The following is a 20114-nucleotide window of genomic DNA, read 5'->3' on the forward strand; positions in this document are numbered from 1 at the left end:
GTACGCATGCCATTTTCTGAGAGTGTGTGCTATATATTTTTTATTTAATACTACACTATTTAGGCGCTTGTTCTCACCTTTTGTTTTCTATGACTTTCTGGGATCATACAACAACTGATTCTTCTGGAGAACATACAGCTGACACCGCAAAAACGGGATTTTAGTGGATCAAAACATTTGTATTGATATAAAGTAACTGCTTTTACACAGACGCATACGGGATTGAGCGCTGTCTCAGTACCATACTGTATTATATTTGTTTGATTTGTTGTTTGACTGTACTAGCTGCTCATCCCCCTGCTTTTTTATTCCCCCTGTACATTTCTAAATACATAATAATGTTTAGAACGCTAATGAGGGGAGAAAATAGGTCTGGTATTTGCAAGAGAATATTCAATGAGAACCCTGACACAGAACAACATGATCCCAATTTAGAATTGGATGATCTTTTTTGGGATCTGGAAAAATTGTTAAGTAAGGAAATCCGAAATTGGTGGGATATAGCTATCCTTGAACAATATATAGAGGTAGGACGAGTCCCAAGGGGCCTAAGGTTCACCAAAAAACCAACATTTGGGCTTAACAACGAAAAATTCCTAAAGGAATGGAATAGTATAATGCATGATAGTTCAGTTAAACTCATGCAACTTATTATCAAAGAAAAAAAATTGGAACTTGAAACAGTAGAAAAAGATATTAAACAGAAAGAGGAATTGTTGGAACCACATAAGAATGATGAACATTTTAAAACTAATCTAGTAGTGCTGGAAAGAGTAGAAATGGAGGTTACACTAATAAAAGAAAATAAATTTAAAAGAGACAAAACAGATTATCAAAACAATAAAGTACATGATTGGAGTAAAGAAAGTTTCCAAGGTCGGAAACAAATTAATAAATCTTACAGAGAGAGAGGGGGCAACTGGACCGCTATCCCTAATAGGCCTAAAAACAGCAAGCCGAATTACCTTGCTGCCCAGAAACCATTGCCTTTACCACAAAGGAATAGATTTTCTGCTTTGGAGAGACTGTCTTCTGTGGAAGATAGCGATGGGGCGACACCTGGTTATTCTCCACACCCTCGGGATCGTTACAACAAATACCTATTCAAAGAAGAGATCACGAGGGCTTCTCCCCTAAAAAGAGGATACGGAGAAGGAGAGGAACCAGAGGAGGAAGACAGAAACTTAAAAAGGAGAAGAAACCTAAAACACCACTAACAGAATTAGACATACAGAAACAAGGGATTTTTAATTTATCAAATCATCCATTGTCTAACATAGATGTCTCCCTTCTGAAGAAAAGGTTCTCCTTTGCCCCTACAGCACGAGCAAACAGATTTCAAATGTTCATTGACTTGAACAAATATACTAGGAACCTTACACTAAAAAGACACTTCTTGAAAAAAGATACAGGTATCCTAACAAATTATGAGGCAGCATCAAAATCAGGATTGAAACTTCCATCAAAGTACTATCCTTTAGAATCTAGGAGCACACAAATAGAAACCTTCTATGATTTAGTAAAAAGAGATTTATGCTCCATTGATACTAGAGCCCCCAAGAATTCTAACTTAACTAACTTCGAGAAAGAAGAATTAAAGAAATTAAAAAATAATGAGCAATTAATCTTTAAGCAGGCTGGGGTGGACTAGTGATCCTAAACCGGAGTGATTATATTAAAGAAGCCCAGAGACTTCTGGGAGACCCAATGTCTTATAGGGAACTAGAGAAAGACCCTACTCCAGTGTTTATAGAGGACTTACGTAAAATTTTAGTGGAAGCACTCCACACTGACCTAATCACTAAGGATGAATATCAATTTTTGATTAAAAATAATCCAGTCATCCCTACTTTTTATTATCTGCCCAAGATCCACAAAAGATTAGTGGATCCCCCGGGACGCCCTATAGTATCAGGGATTGATTCTCTGACCTCGGGCTGTTCAGAGTACGTGGAGAAGTTTTTAAATAAGTATGTAGGCACTCTAGAATCTTTTGTAAAAGACACTACGTCGATTCTACAAATACTGAATACTATACAGTGGCAAGATGGTTATAAATGGGCCACTATAGACGTACAGTCCCTGTACACTTCGATTCCACATAATAAAGGTATATCCAGCTGCCGTGAATTTTTAAATGAAGATGTCCTTATGAGTCAAAAACATAAAGATTTTATCTGTCTTTTAATGACATTTATTTTGAGTCATAATTATTTTAAATTTTTAGACAGATTTTATATCCAAATTGAAGGTACAGCAATGGGTACCGTTTTTGCTCCCAGCTTCGCCAACCTCCATATGGGTAGCTGGGAGCATAAATATATCTATGGAAACCATCTTTTTAAAAACCACGTAATTTTATACGCCAGATACATAGATGATATTTTAATAATCTGGGATGGCACAGAAGCCGATTTTATGTCTTTTATGGAGTACCTTAAATTAAATGAGTATAATCTATGTTTTACATATAAATTCAGTGAATATGAAATTGAATATTTGGATCTAATTTTAAGCAATGATACCTGTGGAATCAAGAGTTGTAATTTTATCAAACCAGTGGATACAAATAGTTATGTACATTTCAAAAGTGGACACAAAAATAGTTGGAAAGCAAACATACCGTTCTCCCAATTCTGTCGACTACGAAGGAATTGTACGTCTATGGATACTTTTAAAGAACAAATGGGAATCTATTCTAATAGGTTTCGGGAAAGACAATACCCAGAAGAAATTATATGCCAAGCCTCAGAAAGAGCGACCAACATAAAACGTGAAGATCTTCTAGTCTATAAACCTAAGAACACTGCAAATAGTAACCCCATTTTCGTCACTCAATATAATAGTAAAGAGAAAGAAATACGAAGAATTTTTAACAAACACTGGAGTATTTTAAAGACTGATCCAATTCTTGATAAAGCACTTCCGGACAAACCATTATTGACTTTTAGAAAAGCCAATAACTTAAAAAAATAGCCTTGCTCCCAGCAATTTGAAACCATTAGAAACCAAATCCACACAATGGTTTAGACAAACTAAAGGTTTTTTAAATGCACTAATTGTAATACCTGTAAGTTTGTAAACAACAATAACAGCCAATTCTCCAATCACGATAATACATCTTCTTTTAAAATTAAGAGTTTGATGAATTGCATGAGCAATTGGGTTATATACATGATTGAATGCCCATGTCATTTGAAATACGTGGGCAAGACAAAAAGGAACATAAAATTAAGAATCCAGGAACATATACGAGGAATCAAAAATAGGGTTGATAACCACTCTGTCCCTAAACATTTCTGCAAATATCATAATGCAGACCCCGCCGGTTTGAAGTACAAAGCCATAGAATATATCTCACTGGGGGATAGGGGAGGAGACAGAGAAAAGAAATTGTCACAACGTGAAATGTTTTGAGTTTTTACTTTAAACACTATGGTTCCATTTGGTCTTAATGAATCATACGAGATTGCACCATTTTTTATAATTCCTGTTTTTAGCAAAACAAGCTTATATATATTATATGGATTTTAGTAACATCATATTTATAATCCGTTTTAAGACATGTACTTTTTAACATCAATGCACTGATTTTTGTTTTTTGTATATAATCTGTTTTGTATATTAATTGTATCCTCCCTCCTTAATATACATCCTCCCTAATATATACATCCTCATTCTAGTCTATATTATTAATTTTATTTTTCTATTTCTTTGCTGCTAGTGTCTTTTTAAGAAAGTGTGTTTGTTTAAGAAAATGTCTTGCTGCTATATACAGGTTGAGTCTCCCATATCCAAAATGCTTGGGACCAGGGGTATTTTGGATAACGGAATATTCCGTATTTTGGAATAATTGCATATCATAATGAAATATCTTGGGAATGGGACCCCAATATACACACAGAATGCATATATGTGTTATATGCACCTTATACACATAGCCTGCAGCTCATTTTATACAATATTTTCAATAATTTTGTGGCTCAAGCAAAGTTTGTGTACATACATGAAATAAATTTATGTTTCATTTACACCCTATACACACAGCCTGAAGGTAATTTTATACTATATTTTTTATAATTTGTGCCTTAGACAAAGTTTGTGTACATTGAACCATCAAAAATCAAAGGTTTTATTAACTCAGTCATGCCAAAATTATTCCGTAATTCGGAATATTCCGCATTTCGGATTACTTGGATATGGGAGACTCAACCTGTATTCTTATATATATATATTTTTTAATTGTAATCCTAACTATATATATATATATATATATATATATATATATATATATATATATATATAATATGAATTATGCCAACTATTGAATTTAAGGGCAGTCACGTCTATATCCATGCAGGAACTCCAACAAAATGGCCACTGAAGGTGGGACATTCTTTTAGCATTATATTAGCTACAATGCCCCTTAGGTAAAGGTGATAAATACCTGAGTTAAATATATAAGCACAATCAGCCCTACAAAGAAAGACATGAGGGCATGATTTGTTATAATTATTTTAGCTCCCACTAGCACCATTCACTGTAATGGCTCTTTTTATTATATCACAATGCTCTGTCTCTGGCGAAGTGCTTACCGCGCATGCGCGGGTAAACACAAGATGGCGCCGCGACTTTGCGCATGATGTCCCATACTACCTGGGGACTCGCGAGATCTTACCTAATCCCGCGCATGCCCGGTCTTCAACAAAATGGCGGCGCCCACCGGAAACACCGTTTATGGACACTAGCAATCATTTCTAAAGATATATAAGACAGCTTTTGAGGTTCCCTCACAAATCCTCCTGAAGAAGTCCAGCTATAATCGCAATAAGGACGAAACGCGTTGAGGACTGTGGGTGTACCCCTAGACTCCGTGACCAGCTATAATCAGATAAGCTTGCTTGAATTTTCATTAATGTAATTCTTCATTTTTATGTGTGTGTGTGTGCATTTTGGATTAAAATTTCTTTTAAATATACTACACTATGGAAAGTGTTTTCTCTTTTTAACTCTATGTTCTGGAGCATTTAACCAGTGATTTTTAGGTACATAAGAGGACCAACCTGGCGACACCTGATAAAGGACTCTTAAACAAATACTTATTGTTCTGGGTGATCACGGTACGCATGCCATTTTCTGAGAGAGTGTGCTATATATTTTTTATTTAATACTACACTATATAGGTGCTTGTTCTCACCTTTTGTTTTATATATATATATATATATATATATATATATATATCATACAAACACACCTCCCCTCCCCCCCCCTCCTGAAGCAAGAGTCTGGATCTGCCCCTGCTTGGCGGCAGTGTTGCAGTTTATTGTAGAATTGGCCTGTTATTGGGAAGTAATTTTACTGATGCATGGATGCTTTTCTTATAATTGAAGTTCATTTATGTGGTAATAAGATGTAAAATCAAACTTTTTTGTTGCTGTTGTTTGGACAGCGGAGTGCCTCATTTACCCTGTGTCATTAGGTAAATGCATTGCATTGCCTAATTAGTGATAAGTGATGGCTACAAGGTAGATAAGTGTTCCCACTAGACTGCGGGCACGGTGCTAACGGGACGGGCAGGGAGTCTGTGCGCGCAGGGACCGGTGAGGGGCGTGTCATTGTGACACATACCCAATTCATCATACTTTGGGGCAAGTCCAGCACTTACGGAGTTGCTGGGCTTCCCTACCAAGCACTCCCCTCATGGTGAATAGATGCCATGCGCATGGCATGTATTCACCCTACGGTGATCGATCACTGCAACTTTTACCACCGCAGGACTCTGCGGCCCACGGGTGGGGATGGCACAGGGCAGGCTGTTTCAGCGGGGCACCGCAAAAAGGACATGGGTGCAACAATATTAAAACTAAAGTAAAGCTCAAAATAAATGTGAAAAATCTCTATCTGATATCTGCAACATATTTCATGGAGCCAGTACACTTCCTCAGACAGGAATAAAGGAGTAAAGAATTGGTCCACTGGTTTTAATCCCATACCATAGAAGTTTACAACATTAAGGTTGATGTATCAAGCAGTGAAAAGAGTGGAGAAGTTGCCCATAGCAACCAATCGGTATCTACCTAATATTTTATACACTGTACTTGATAAATGCTACTTCAAAGCTGATTGGTTGCTGCGGGCAACATTTTCACTGGTCCACTTCTCTACTCTTTTCACTGCTTGTTACATAAACCCCTTAGACACACACTATATCAGGGGCGGGGAACCTTTTTTCTGCCGAGGGCCATTTTGATATATATATAACATTATTTGCGGGCCTGGTGCAGGCTACACTCCCTACATGTGATGTTACACGGGGCAGGGCTACAATCACCGGTGATTACAGCAATGCCTGGAGCATCCTGATTGCATAGTTGGAAGCATAGCATTGTCCAAAATGTCTTGGTATGCTGAACCATTAAGATTGCCCTTCACTGGAGAAAAGTAACCTAGCCCAAACCTTGAAAAACAGTCCCATACCATTATCCCTCCTCCACCAAACTTCACAGTTGGCACAATGCAGTCAGGCAGGTAATGTTCTCCCGGCATCCACCAAACCCAGATTCGCCCATCTGACTGCCAAACAGAGAACCATGATTCGTCACTCCACAGAACACGTTTCCACTGCTCCACAGTCCAGTGTCTGTGTGCTTTACACCACTCCATCTGACACTTGGCATTGGACTTGGTGATGTGAGGCTTGAATGCAGGTGCTCAGCCATGGAAACCCATGGCATCCTATCGCAGTACCATGCTTGAAGTCACTGAGCTCTTCAGAACGACCCATTTTGTATCACAAATGTTTGCAAATGGAGACTGCATGGCTATGTGCTTGATTTTCTACACCTGTGGCAACTGGTCTGATTGAAACACCTCAATTCAATAATTAACATGTGTGGCCAAATACTTTTGTCCATATAGTGTACTTTATGGGAGTATTTAAATTTACTGTCTCCTAATATGCCAGAGAAACCCCCTTTATTGCGAAATGACCCTGGAGCTTTGTTGGGAGGCTCCGTACCCCCAATCAGCAAACAAGGAAAGTTCCATTGGGGCCAGCCTACATTATCTTTTTCTCATAGGCTTAATGCGGTAGAGAAATATTACAGATTATCCTGTGCGCACCTCTATGGTATATGAGGAATAATCTGCGATGTAGGTGGCCGTAAAAAGGGCTGAAGAAACGGTTGGAACAGCAGCATTTGTCAGCTAATGCCACTAAATAAATGCCTCCTAATGACCACTGATGTGACGCCACAAGAGTTAATGGACAAAAAATAAAACTGTGTTGCAGGAAATGTTGAAATTAATGCAAAGCAGATAGAACACTTGCCAGAATATGAGCGTGTATGATATAAACTGCGGACTGGAGAAAATGTTTACTTTACTATATCTCCCCAAAAGCAGCATAGCTGTACAATAGGAATATTTTGTACATGTTTTCAGTCCTGCTGTGTCTCCATGAGCGGCAAATGTCAGTTTCTGGAGCGTCATTGTTTTCACAGCAGTGGCAGTGTAGTAAGCTGGCTGTTTCAGTCAGTGGGTAAAACTTAATACACTAGAGCCATCATGTACATTTAAACCTTATAAAATAAAGGTAGTCCGGCAGGGAAATTGGGATAGACCATTTGTATCAAATACCTTACATGTCTTTTGTATATAAAGAATATTAGTGTATTTTGTGTAGTGGAGTACATGTTGCCATATGGAGTATTTGCAGGGTATAGAGGAGTGCGCTTGGGGCTGTGACCTATTGGCACAGTAGCAAGTGAAGGACACAGGGGTCTTGAACTTGATAGCTGGTATGATGTAAATAAAAGTATATAACCACAGATAGCACACTGGGCCCTGTGTGTCCGGGATGTTTAGGGAGTTGCGCAGCAGAGGTGCTGGTGGCGGTTTGTCCACACGTGGTACAGCTTAACCAGGTTTCAGGTTTGTTTAACCAGGTGGAACAACACTCTGGCATAGAAACACCGGGAAGAACTGGTACTATAACAATACTGGAGCAGAATGGAGCGTAAGGGTATTACTAGGCATTGTAGTGCTTCGGGCGGCAGGATGCTGTATGACCCGGTGGTTAGTGGCGCTATGCCCCTTAGTAGTAGCAGTGGGTGGTATAGGATACTGGTGGTACTCTGGAGGGCTGTATGTGGCTCCTTATGGCTGGGGATCTGATGGCACATCCAGTCTCCTGGAACACTGTGGAGGAAAGACGCGCCAACAGGACACGCATTAGCGTGTGTCGGAGGTCAGGCCTCCTGCTGAGCCGCGCCAGGTCCTAGAGACCGCCAGCAGTGCTGCTATATGGATATGAGGCCGTGCAGAATGATACATTTTGCATTTCATTTATATGCTTCACATTAATGTGTATCTATAATTTACTAGTGTTTGTGTGAATTAGTTCAAGAGCCAATCAGAAAAGTGATAGAGAATTATTTATTTTATTTAATAAAAAATGTTTCTGTCAGGATTAGTTATCTTGTCTGCGATGAGTCTCCCTCGTCCTGAAGATACTTGCCAACATCTGAAGTGCATCTCCTGGGAAACTTTGCTGTTGGGCAGGTGAATCTGTACATGCGGTGTTTGGAGAATCAATGCAGACACGGGGTGCTATATATGATATAACATGACTGGACTACTGGAATAGTTTTCTATATATTTACTGAGTGTGTATGTAGTATGTGTGTGTATATATATATATAATTTATTATGAAAGAATGTTCCTGTATATTTATGTACAAATAACTTTATATAATTGTGATGTCAGAGCGCGCTAGTTTAAGGTTACTTAGCATGTGCTCTGCCTCGACTACAGAACTGCTCAGACTCTTCTCTTTGGTATGTGTTTTTGCCTTTCCTGACATATGTCCAACTTGTTACATTGTGTTTAGGAGCAGAAAATCTCAGAATATATGTCAGTCGTTACCTCACAAAGAAAAAGCAAGTTATATTAAAAGCAGCCATTCCCATTCCCATTCCCTTTCTTCTTCCCCCTCAGTGATTTTTGTCTGATCTTTATGCACCCTGTACTCAAATAACTAAATAATTGACTCTAGGGTGTCAGTCTGATTAGGAGTAAGTTTGCAAAAGTGAGTTTGCATCGTGAAACAATGTCTGAAATGCGAGATCCAATTAGAAGGGCCAATTGGTGGGACTCGCGGCGAGGTTGCGTGACTTTTCTAGAAAAAAAAAAGTTCAAAAAAGTGGGAAAAGTGCATGACAAAGTTGGGAAACCATCCTGGACCCCCAAAAAAGAGGCAACAGAGATAGCAGGACCATGTAGAAGGCTGTTAGTGGCCATAAGGAAAGTACTGGAGGCTCTTAAAATGTATCTAATGGCTGACTTTTGTATATTTTTTTAATTGTAGAAAAATGGTAGCCAGCAAGTGTTCTCAGCAAATTAATGTCTGCAGTATTTTGGGGGTACAGAAGAATATCTGTAAACAGTGATTTTTATAAAATATTTTTTTTAGCTCCCATCTACAAGTTTAAAATCCCATTTGCCATCAATATAATACCTCTACATACCTGTCCCACATAATTTAGAGCCAATTATTATACTTTTTAGAAAAATTCATCTGAAAACTGACGTCATAATTTAGCTAAATTATGCTATTTAACCCCTCCAAGTACATGATTATTCATTCGGAGGGGTACACCAGAGGTTCTGCACTGTGTCCTGACATTTTTACATCACAATAAAGACTTCTCCCTTCTTCTGTACCTGCTCAAGGGGGTGCACACAAAGAAACATGTATTTCCTCAGAAAATAGCAATTTGTGGTGCGAATTCGCCATAAGAACAGCTTGCAGGACCCAACTCGCTCCTAATTAAATCAACCCCTAGCTATGCATATAACATTACTGATAACCCCATATGTTCCATCAGAAAACATTTTGAAAATGCGTCGGCTATCACAAATGTTTTGGAACTGCTTCCTATATTCAATTGGACAATATAAGACAACATGCGCCCAGCATCTATTCACCGGCAATGATCGCTACACTGCAGTTTTCCCCACCTGCGGGACGGCACCCGCAGGCTGTTTTAGTGGAGCACCTTCAAAAGGGGTAGGGCACATTCTGCCCTTTTGAAATTGAGCATGGTGCAGCGCCTTGCTTAAAACAGCCTAGCGGAAAGGCTGTGTGTGTGTATATAACACACTGTGGCAGCTATTTAATAATTGTGTTAATGAGAATGATATAAGGTCAATATGCAATGGTGGTGAGGGGTTATTGTAAGGAAACATGCATGTCCCGTTACTCCTGTCACATATTATTAGAAAAAAACTCATTTGATAAAGTAATGCTCCAATATTCAGCAGTGGAAAATAAATAATATGAAAAATTCAGTACTAACTGCTGTTATGGGAAAAGTATGCAGTGAAATTCAATTTATGCTCGTCAATGAAGCTGCATATCTCATGCAATCATGCACTACTAGGATATATCACTCCAGGAAGCACAAGTTGATACTTTATCGTACTGACTTTTTGCCAGAATATTAGAAAAAGCAAGTTATCTGTTGAAAGTACATTCTCTTATTCTGGGGGAACATAGAATTTTAATATGCGCGATAACCAATCCGAGAAAAAAAAAAAGCGTCCACCTTTTATACATATTATTTCCTCTATCATTCTCTTTTCACCGCATAAATTACTGCATTTCCTCATTTTAGTAGACAGAATATTCTTTTTGGCAATAACAACTATTGCACCGTTAGTCTAAATATACGCATACAGCTCTGACCAAATGAATCAGCCTCACAGAACAGACAAATACATAAATTACATAATTGGGGTCAAATTAAACATAGCAACCATCCACTGTTTAGTGATTAACTTTTTAACCCTGACATTAGGGGCAGATTCAATTATCCGCAATTTTACCATGTGGCTTTAGCTCCCGGGTTAAGTGCTCAGAGCTATTCAGTCACTGTCCGCGACTAGTACCGATAGTGCACTTGATGCAGTTTTTTCCTCACAGCTACAGGGGCTTCGTGGAAACATCCGCATTAAGTGTACCCCCATGGCTAGTCTCGGGCCTACCGCGGGCAGTAATTGAAATTGAATACCTCCAGCAATTAACCCGGCATCTAAAGCTAAGCGAGGGATTAGCGTGGTCACACAGTAAGGCCCACGGCTAATTGAATCTGCCCCTTTGTGTGTAAATGGTCAAATCTAACAAAAAATGGAAGTGAGGTGTTACTATTACGGAGCCACAGACACTGATATGGTGGTACTGCTGTCTCTGGTTTACAATCAGTCATATGCCTCTTTTGTCACTTTTGGTTGTATAGAAATACTTAATTGTTGTTTATATAGTGCCAACATAATACACCACACCGAGAATATTTATTCAGTCACACCATTCCTAATAGACGACCAGTATGTCAGATTACTGGCATCTGAAGGAAAACCCATACATAGGTAGGAAGAACATACAAATGGCAAAACATGCCTAATTAAAGTAAATATGCATATCTTGTTTGCACAGAAACTGCAAAACCCTACCCCCCTGCCCACCCTTCATGGTTCAGAAAAAGGCCTTCAACTGTGTCAGTTTCTTGCAGGCAGCCATCAAAAGGAGATGAAGGAAATAACCATGTTCATTTCTTGCCCAGTGACTGACTTTTTATCCAACCACTGCCACCATTAGAAACTAAGCGTTTTTGCACATTAATTCTTCCAGGCTTACAGCGCCATCTTAGTTTGAATGCGCCATGTTTTGTATGTACATATGAAGAAAAAAATTAAATATTTTTTTCTCTTTTACAGATCGATGCATTAAGTAAAAGAAGCAAAGAAGCTGAAGCTGCCTTCTTGAATGTTTATAAAAGATTAATTGATGTCCCAGGTAACCTTTTGTGTTCAATCTGCTATTACAATAAGGGTTCCCTTATCAACTGCCTACTTTTTGCTGCATTGCAGAATACTAGTCTGTCTGTCTATCTATCCTCTCCATAAGCCATAACATTGAAAACACCTGCCTAATATTGTGTAGGCCCCCCGTCGTGCCCCCAGAACAGCTCTGACCCGTCGAAGCATGGACTCCACAAGACCTCTGAAGGTGTCCTGTGGTATCTGGCACCAAGACGTTAGCAGCAGATTCTTTAAGTCCTGTAAGATACGAGGTGGGGCCACAAAAGGCTCAGACTTTGTTTTTCCAGCATATCCCACAGATGCTCGATCGGACTGAGGTCTTGGGAATTTGGAGGCCAAGTCAACACCTAGAACTTTTGTCCTGTTCTTCAAACCATTCCTGAACAATTCTTTTAGTGTGGGCACATTATGCACACTGCAAGAATTGTTACGTTGTGGGCACACAGTGCACATTATGCTGCTGAAAGAGATCACTGCCATCAGGGAATATCGTTGCCATATAGGAATGTACTTGGTCTGTACCAATGTTTAGGTAGGTGTTGCGTATCAAAGAAACATCCACATGAATGCCAGGACCCAAGCTTTCTCAGCATAACATCTTCCCATAGTGCATCCTGGTGTCATCTTTTCCCCAGGTAATCGACGCACGCGCCCCCGACCATCTACATGAAAGGAAATGTTTAATCAGATCAGTCCACCTTCTTCCATTGCACCATGGTCCAGTTCTCACACTTACGTGCCCATTTGGAAACTGGACAGAGGTCAGCATGGGCACTCTGATTACTCTGTGGCTATGCAGCAAGCTGCGATGCACTGTGTGTTCTGATACCTTTCTACCATAGCCTAAATTAACTCTTTATGCAATTGGTGCTACAGTAACTTTTCTGTGGGATTGGACCAGACATACTAGCCTTCGCTCCCCACGCACATCAATGAGCCTTGGGAGCCCATGACACACTTGCTGGTTCATTAGTCATCGTCCTTGGATCTCTTTTGGTGGGGGCTAACCACTGCATACCGGGAGCACCCCACAAGATCTGCTGTTTGGGGGTTGCTCTGACCCAAGTGACCCGGCAATCCAACACAGGTAGCTACCAGGGTCGGACTCAGGATGGACCTGGGTAATGGTGCATTGTAAACGGCGCAACCTGGGTTATCTGACCTTGGTCATGCCTAAAATGAGCTGATTGGTGGTTGTGGAGCAGTCACCTCCCACTTTTTATGATCTCACAAGTTTAGCAGGGCAGACCCAGGTTCAGTGTGAATGGGGCTGACCTGAGAATAACCCAGATCGATGGTGCTGTGTAAACTGTGTCAGACCTGGGTTGGAACCATGTTTGAAAACCCAGGTCGGACCCTGGTTTTTGGTGGAAAAGAAGTATTATTCACGTTACCTCCTAGTGATTTTAATGTTTTGGTTGATCAGTGTGTGTGTGTCTGTCTGTTTATCTATCTTATCAATCCATCTATCTATCGATCCTTGTTTATTTGTATATATAATATATCAATGGTTAATTTATTAGGTACTTCTTTCTAGTATTGGGCGGAACTCCTCTTGTCCCCCCCAGAACAGCCTGATTTCTTTCCCGCAAAGATTCAGCAAGGAACTGGAAATATTCCTTAGACATACTGGTCCATTGTGACATGACACACACAGTTGATGCTGATTTGTCAGCTGCATGGAGTTTTATCAATTAGAAGATAGCTAGATTGTGGCCGGAAATGGATGCATTTGGTCAGCAACATTACTCAGATAGGCTTTGGTTTTTTAACAATGCTCAGTTGATATTAAGGGGGTCTACTTTGTGCCAAGAAAAGAAAACATTTTCCACATCATTACACCACTAGCCTAAACCGTTTCAGTTACTGTCACTTTCCTATCAACTTGAGCCAGTCTTGCATTCTCCTTCGTACGATCTCATTAAATAGTTGTATTTCGCCCACAGAACTATTCTTCAAAAGTTGTTGTTTTTTTGTTTTGCGCAGCAGTCTCTGTAAACTTGAGTGTTGTTCGTGACCATACCATGAGATCACCAGTGTCCTGTCTGGCACCAGATATCTTTCCAGAATCAATGTCTATTAGATGTTTCTTGTCCATTTTAGTGTTATGCCTGAGCAACAACTGAACCTCTTGGCTATATAGGCATGTTTTTATCCATTGAGCTGCTTTCATGTTATTGGCTGATTATATATTTACATTGACCAGCATGTTTACAGGTGTACCTGATGATAAAGTGACCACTGAGTGTATAATAGGGGCAAAGTGGGTGTCTAGAACTGCTGGTATGGAAACTTATAGTTAATGATCGGGGGCTGGTGGCCACCTAGGTATGCAGTCGGGAAGCCGGCGGACGTAATCCCGACAGCCGGCTTCCCGACTGTCATATCCCGGCGAGGGTTAAATGACCGGCGTCTAAATATAGACGCCTGTCATTTTACCGACGGCGGGAGACCGGTGCCCGGCATCCCAATCGAAGGGATGCCGGGCGCTGCTGTGGACAGTTGCGTGGGGGGGGGAGAGGGTTAGGTTTAGGGCTCCCGGAGGGGGCTTAGGGTTAGACATCCCCTAGGAGGTTAGGGTTAGGCACCCCCAGGGGGGGACTTAGGTTTAGGCGGCGGGGAAGGGGGGGTTAGGTTTAGACACTTAGATGGGGGATTAGGGTTAGGCACTGGGGGGAAGGTTAGGGTTATGCACCCCTAAGGAGGGTTAGGGTTAGGGGGTTAGAATTAGGTTAGTACAGGGTTCAACAAATCCCAGGGGCCAGGTCGCCATGGCTACCAGATTTTGCTGCCTGGCTACCAGATTTTGCAGTGAGGTAGGAAACAGATCCTCATCAGCTCTGGCGGAGATTTGTGCCTACAGTATTGCGGTGTTATGTGAAATGTGGTCCGTTATTACTGGAGGGTGGAGCAGGGGAGCTGTGCAGAGCAGTGAGGGGGCCTCCATTTTACTGTATCCATTCAACTCTGACCATTTTGTGGACTAGTATAGTGTGTGTAACAGTTGCATAACACACAGAGCTGTGCTCCTCAATCACTCCTGTAATTTTTTTGGGGCGGCGGTGGTCTGTTTCCTACACTTTCATCCTGGCTCCTAGTTTTAAGAAAAAATTGTCAAGCCCTGGGTTAGTATATACTTACCTTCGACGATTGGGATTTCCTCTTCTGCCGGCCTCCTGCTGTCGAGATTCCAACCGCCGGGCACAGGTCTGGCGGTAAATCATACCGATTCCGCCACCTAGGCTTCCAGAAGCATTAAGGGATTTTGATAGTATAAAATGAGGTTGAAATGCTTTTTAACACTATGGGGCATATTCATTTAGGTGCGAAAAGTCCCGTACTTTTCGCATGCTGGACTTTTCGCCGACATTGCTGGTTTTCCATGGGAAAAAGTATTGCGCTCGTCCCCGCTTATCCCCATATTCAATTAGAAATCTGCTAAAACAGTATCCGGCGAATTCGGACCTGGCGAAAAGTGCTATCAGATTTGGGAAAATCTGCCTGACAACCCCCAAAAGATGCATTGACATTGGGGATCACGATAGATACCCTGGAATAGGGCTGCTGAAGGTATTTGGGGTACTTAAATGTTCTCAATAGCTGCTAATTAGTGTCTTTGCACAAGTGGTGAAGAATAGCATTTTGCAGGGTTTTTTTTGTGAAAATAAGCAGTCCCAGCAAATTTGGGGTACATGAAAATGGGTGCTAGCATATTTTAAAGTTGCTAAAGTGAACTTTTAAAAAATGTAAAAAATCCACCTGCAATCTTAAAAACGCCCGGGGCATACTTGGGGACCCCTCTGGAGTCTATTTTGCTAGTTTTTAAGTTTGTCCCCCAACTTTGTACTTTTTTGCCCCCTTTTTCAAAGTAATTTTTTGGGGTGTTAAGTATTTTAATCTTTTTTTGACAGTTTACCTTTGGGGGGCTTTCCCAAGGGTACAGGGTGGTTTATGCAAGTTTGCACCCCAAAACCCCAAATCTGCATTTTTTTCGACCACTTTCATAGACCAATTTTTTTCGACTATTCCAATGCATTGACTTTCCGCACCAGCGAAAAGTCTTTGGAAATGAATACGGGGATATTTTTCGACTGGCGAAATGACGTCATCGGCAAAACTTTTTCGGCGAAAACGGCTTTTCACATCTAATTAAATACGGGCCCTGTATAGTAAAATATAAAACATTCTAGAAGGCTATCCTTCCTGTGCCCAGTAAAGTTTACCCATATCCCCCAACCTCCCCGTTGTTTCCTATAGCTCTCTCATGTCACCTTTTATGTACATAAATTTATCCCAGTAGTCCATGTCTATATTGTTTTATATTGTAGTTTGGTCATACAGCTGAGCTGATAGAGATCCTCCGAATCTGTTTATGAAGTGTCCACACTCATAAAGTGTCACATTTGTTTATACATTAATTATACTATATTTCCCCCTAGTGTTTCATCTGAATAACTGACCTCTTAGATTAGGATATAATAGATTCAGTGCCGTAAGAAAATTATCTGTTCTGCAAGAAAATGGCTGCCGCTGTCCAGCACACAGATAATTGCTTACAGGTGTGCCACAAGAAAATGATTGCTCCTCTCCTACACTGTACAAATGAAGGAGCAGTGTCTGTTAATCTTATGATCACATGCTCTAAAACCAATGTGCATAGGCAAACGCAGGGGGGGTTTTCGTCTGCCTGGAAACCCCCCTTCCCAGCACACATCATGACCACAATAGAAATAGTAATATAATACAATGTTACTAGTGCTGCATGTTCTTCTCAGTATCACAAATGAAATGATTAGCACCATCTGTGGATGTTTTAAAATGTATCAGCCAGTAATAAATATACCTGTGCACCAACTAGGAGATGTGGAAAACATGTACTGTTAGGGGTGCACTGCTATAGACCATCAATTGGGTTAATTATTAAGACTGTATAATACACTATGCAGTGCATAACGAGACCTATATGTACATATATGTCCTGGGCAGTGCTAGGTTCTTCTGCTGCTCCCCCAGACTCCCGGACTTTCTCCAATACTCTGGAATGATGCCCACATCTGAAAAAAAAAACATTCTGCTCAGACAGGATGGACCTACTGCTGCATATAATGGCTTACTGTGATCGCTGGTCCTGTATATGCTGGAATTATTCAACACAATATACTTTGTATGATGCATATTAAAGCTGGATAAGTGCTAATTATTCCCTCTTCATGGACTGGCCACACTCACTCTAAAGTCAAGCATTTGGAAACCCCCCTCTAGAAATCCTGCGTTTGCCACTGATGTGCCTGCTTGTAGAGCATATGACTAGCATCAGAGGTAGTGGGGAGAAGTGGTGGTAATATAAACATACCCTCCAACATGACCCCTTCCACCATGTACAAAATGCCCTGCTCCTGGACTTCCCACCTCATTTATGATTGCAGTCACCTGTGTTTAAACACAATTCTAATCAATTAACAAGATCAACACAGGTGACTGCAATCATAAATGAGGTGGGAAGTCCAGGAGCAGAGCATTTTGTACCTGGCGGAAGGGGACATGTTGGAGGGTCTGTATAAATAGTGTAACCAACATGTAATATAGTTTACAAAAGTGGGACGTCACATGAGATGGCCTTTTTGGTTTGAATGAATAAAGGTATGCAAAAGTCTCATTTTCCTGAAGTCTTCCTTTATTTGTCCCTAAAAAGAATTAAAAATGAAATAGGTTACATAAGTCAGTTACAAAAAAGAAAAATTGTTCACAGATTAACGAACAGCCCAATCTGTTTTTGTGCCATAAACTACCAGCTGACAATACAGAATGGGAGGAGCCAAATGAAATGATTGCTTCATAATTTCAATTGCATGTCTGAGAGAGCACTGTCCTGCTGCTAGTCCATCCTACATGTCTGTGTGACAACATCTGAGGTGTGGGCATCTGGACAGTGAATGGCTGGAGTACCTCAGAATATTAGGCCTAGTCATGCTGGGGACGTGGCCATTTTGCACTACATTGTGCCACGTCTTCTTCAGCTTCTGAAGCACTAGGCTAGCCACTGTCAAATCCCACTTTCCGCCCCTAAAACACCCCTGCATTGCCATACACGTCAGTGACCGATAGCGTGCTGCGTTTTCTCACCACAGTGAGTGGGACACACCTCTCGACAATCCCAGCAGTCATAACAAAGTGTTGTGTGTATGGTGTGACAGTCCCATAGAATCAGGACTGTTAGGAGGAATAGATTCAGTCACAGGAGCATACAGAGGACAGGTGGGAGGAGAGGGGAGCTATGTAAGTGGATAGAACACTGTCTGTTCCCTGTTTACTTATTGCCCAGTGAGACAGCAGCTCTGGTTAACACTGTGACGGTTGATTTTCTGATTAAGCTTAATCTGCACTCATTTATTCTTCTATATCGGCATATAGTAAAACGTCAATAAGCATGTGCTCTAGGTGTAAAACATTTATACACTCCTTATAAGTTTGAACACGTGATGTTGATTCGCTAAAGGCTATATATATGTATATTATAACTTGCAATAGTACAACTGACAACAATGCATGTATTAACAGCAATCTATAAATTCTGCATGTGTTTTTTTCATCTCATTAGAAAGTATGCCAGACAGATAAGCAGGGGGGCATACTGATCAGTCCCACCATGTGTTTAAGAATCAGTTTAATACTATAATAATACAGGATGTGGCGAGCTATAAAATGTTTCATCAGTGAAATATTGAGCTAAGAAGTGAATGCTATCTGGATGTTTGGAAACATACGAGTATTTCATTGAAAATAAAGTTTATTATTTATTTAGAACAAAATGGCTAAAGAGTACCTGTGACCAGGTTACAGCAGAGGCAGGCGTTTTGTGAACTGAAACAATATTTATGCAAAAACACCTTAATAAATTCAAGGAGTCAAACTGAAAACAAAAAAAAAGCTTCATATTAAACATTCAAAATATTCTATGCATCTTATTATTATTATTATCATTTATTTATATGGCGCACACAAATGTTCCGCTGCGCCTTACAAAGCACATAAACAAGTTGTAGACAAGTGACTTACAGAACAATACAATACAGGACCAGGACATGGATAATATATATTGCTACATTAGTGACCATAACACCCAGATAAGCAACAGAGCATAAGCAGCCAAGTGTTAGGTGCCCTAGTGGTGAGTAAGAAGTAGATGAAACTAAAAGTAGGGAGAAGTACAAGAGGCTAGAGGGCCCTGCTCGTAAGAGCTTACATTCTAAAAGGGGAGGGGAAGACAAACAGAGGTGACACAGATGGGGAGGAAGGTATATGTATCAGGGAGTTAGAATGACAGCTGGAAGGCTTTGATGAAATAATGGGTCTTGAGAGCCCGTTTGAAGGATTGCAAAGAGGTGGAGAGTCTGATGGGGAGGGTGAAAGAGTTCCAGAGGTGGGGAGCAGTGTGGGCAAAATCTTGGAGGTGGGAGTGGGAGGAAGTAATCAACTGGCATGAAAGGCGGCGTGCATTAGTTGAACATAGAGAGCAGAGAGGAGAGTGAAGGGAGATGAGATCAGAGATGTATATGGGGGAAGATTGGGTGAGGGCTTTGTAAATGAATGTGAGAACCTTAAATTGTGTTCGGGAAGGGGAGCCAGTGGAGGGCTTGTAGGAGAGGGGAGGCAGATGTAGAGCGTTTGGAGAGGAAGATAAGCCGTGCATCAGCATTAAGGATAGACTGGAGAGGAGAGAGATGGGATTTGGGGAGGCCAGATAGGAGGAGGTTACAGTAGTCCAATCTGGAGATGACCAGTGAGTGCATGAGGGTTTTTGAAGCATCCTGGATGAGATAGGATCTGATCTTAGAAATATTTTTGAGATGGAAATGACAGGACTGTGAAAGGTTCTGGATATGTGCTTTGAAGGAGAGGGATTAGTCCAGGATAACTCCAAGACAGCGCACTTTGGGGCTAGATGAGATAGTTATACCATCAATTGATAAAGAAATAGTGGGAAGTGAGGTTATGTGGGAGGGTGGGAAGACGATCAGCTCTGTCTTAGACATATTAAGTTTAAGAGATCGCTGGGACATCCTGGAAGAGATGGCAGAGAGACAGTTGGAGATACGAGTCAGAAGAGAGGGGGAGAGATCAGGGGAGAATATGTAGATTTGAGTATCATCAGCATAGAGATGATGATGGAGGTCAAAAGAGCTGATGAGTTCACCTAGAGAGGAAGTATAGAGGGAGAATAGAAGAGGTCCAA

At 40.7% G+C, this 20114-nt stretch overlaps 1 protein-coding gene across 1 annotated transcript in view; it reads left to right on the forward strand.

Moving 5' to 3' along the window:
• CUX1 (cut like homeobox 1) overlaps nucleotides 1-20114 on the forward strand; it is a 362119-nt gene that overhangs the window by 158511 nt on the left and 183494 nt on the right. The window contains exon 4 of the mRNA XM_088454694.1: nucleotides 11777-11855. Coding sequence (XP_088310820.1) covers nucleotides 11777-11855 — 79 coding nt within the window. The remainder of the gene's footprint in view (nucleotides 1-11776; nucleotides 11856-20114) is intronic.

This window comes from Taudactylus pleione, unplaced genomic scaffold, assembly GCF_031769625.1.
Source record: "Taudactylus pleione unplaced genomic scaffold, aTauple2 ptg000040l, whole genome shotgun sequence".
Classification (NCBI taxonomy): Eukaryota; Metazoa; Chordata; class Amphibia; order Anura; family Myobatrachidae; genus Taudactylus; species Taudactylus pleione.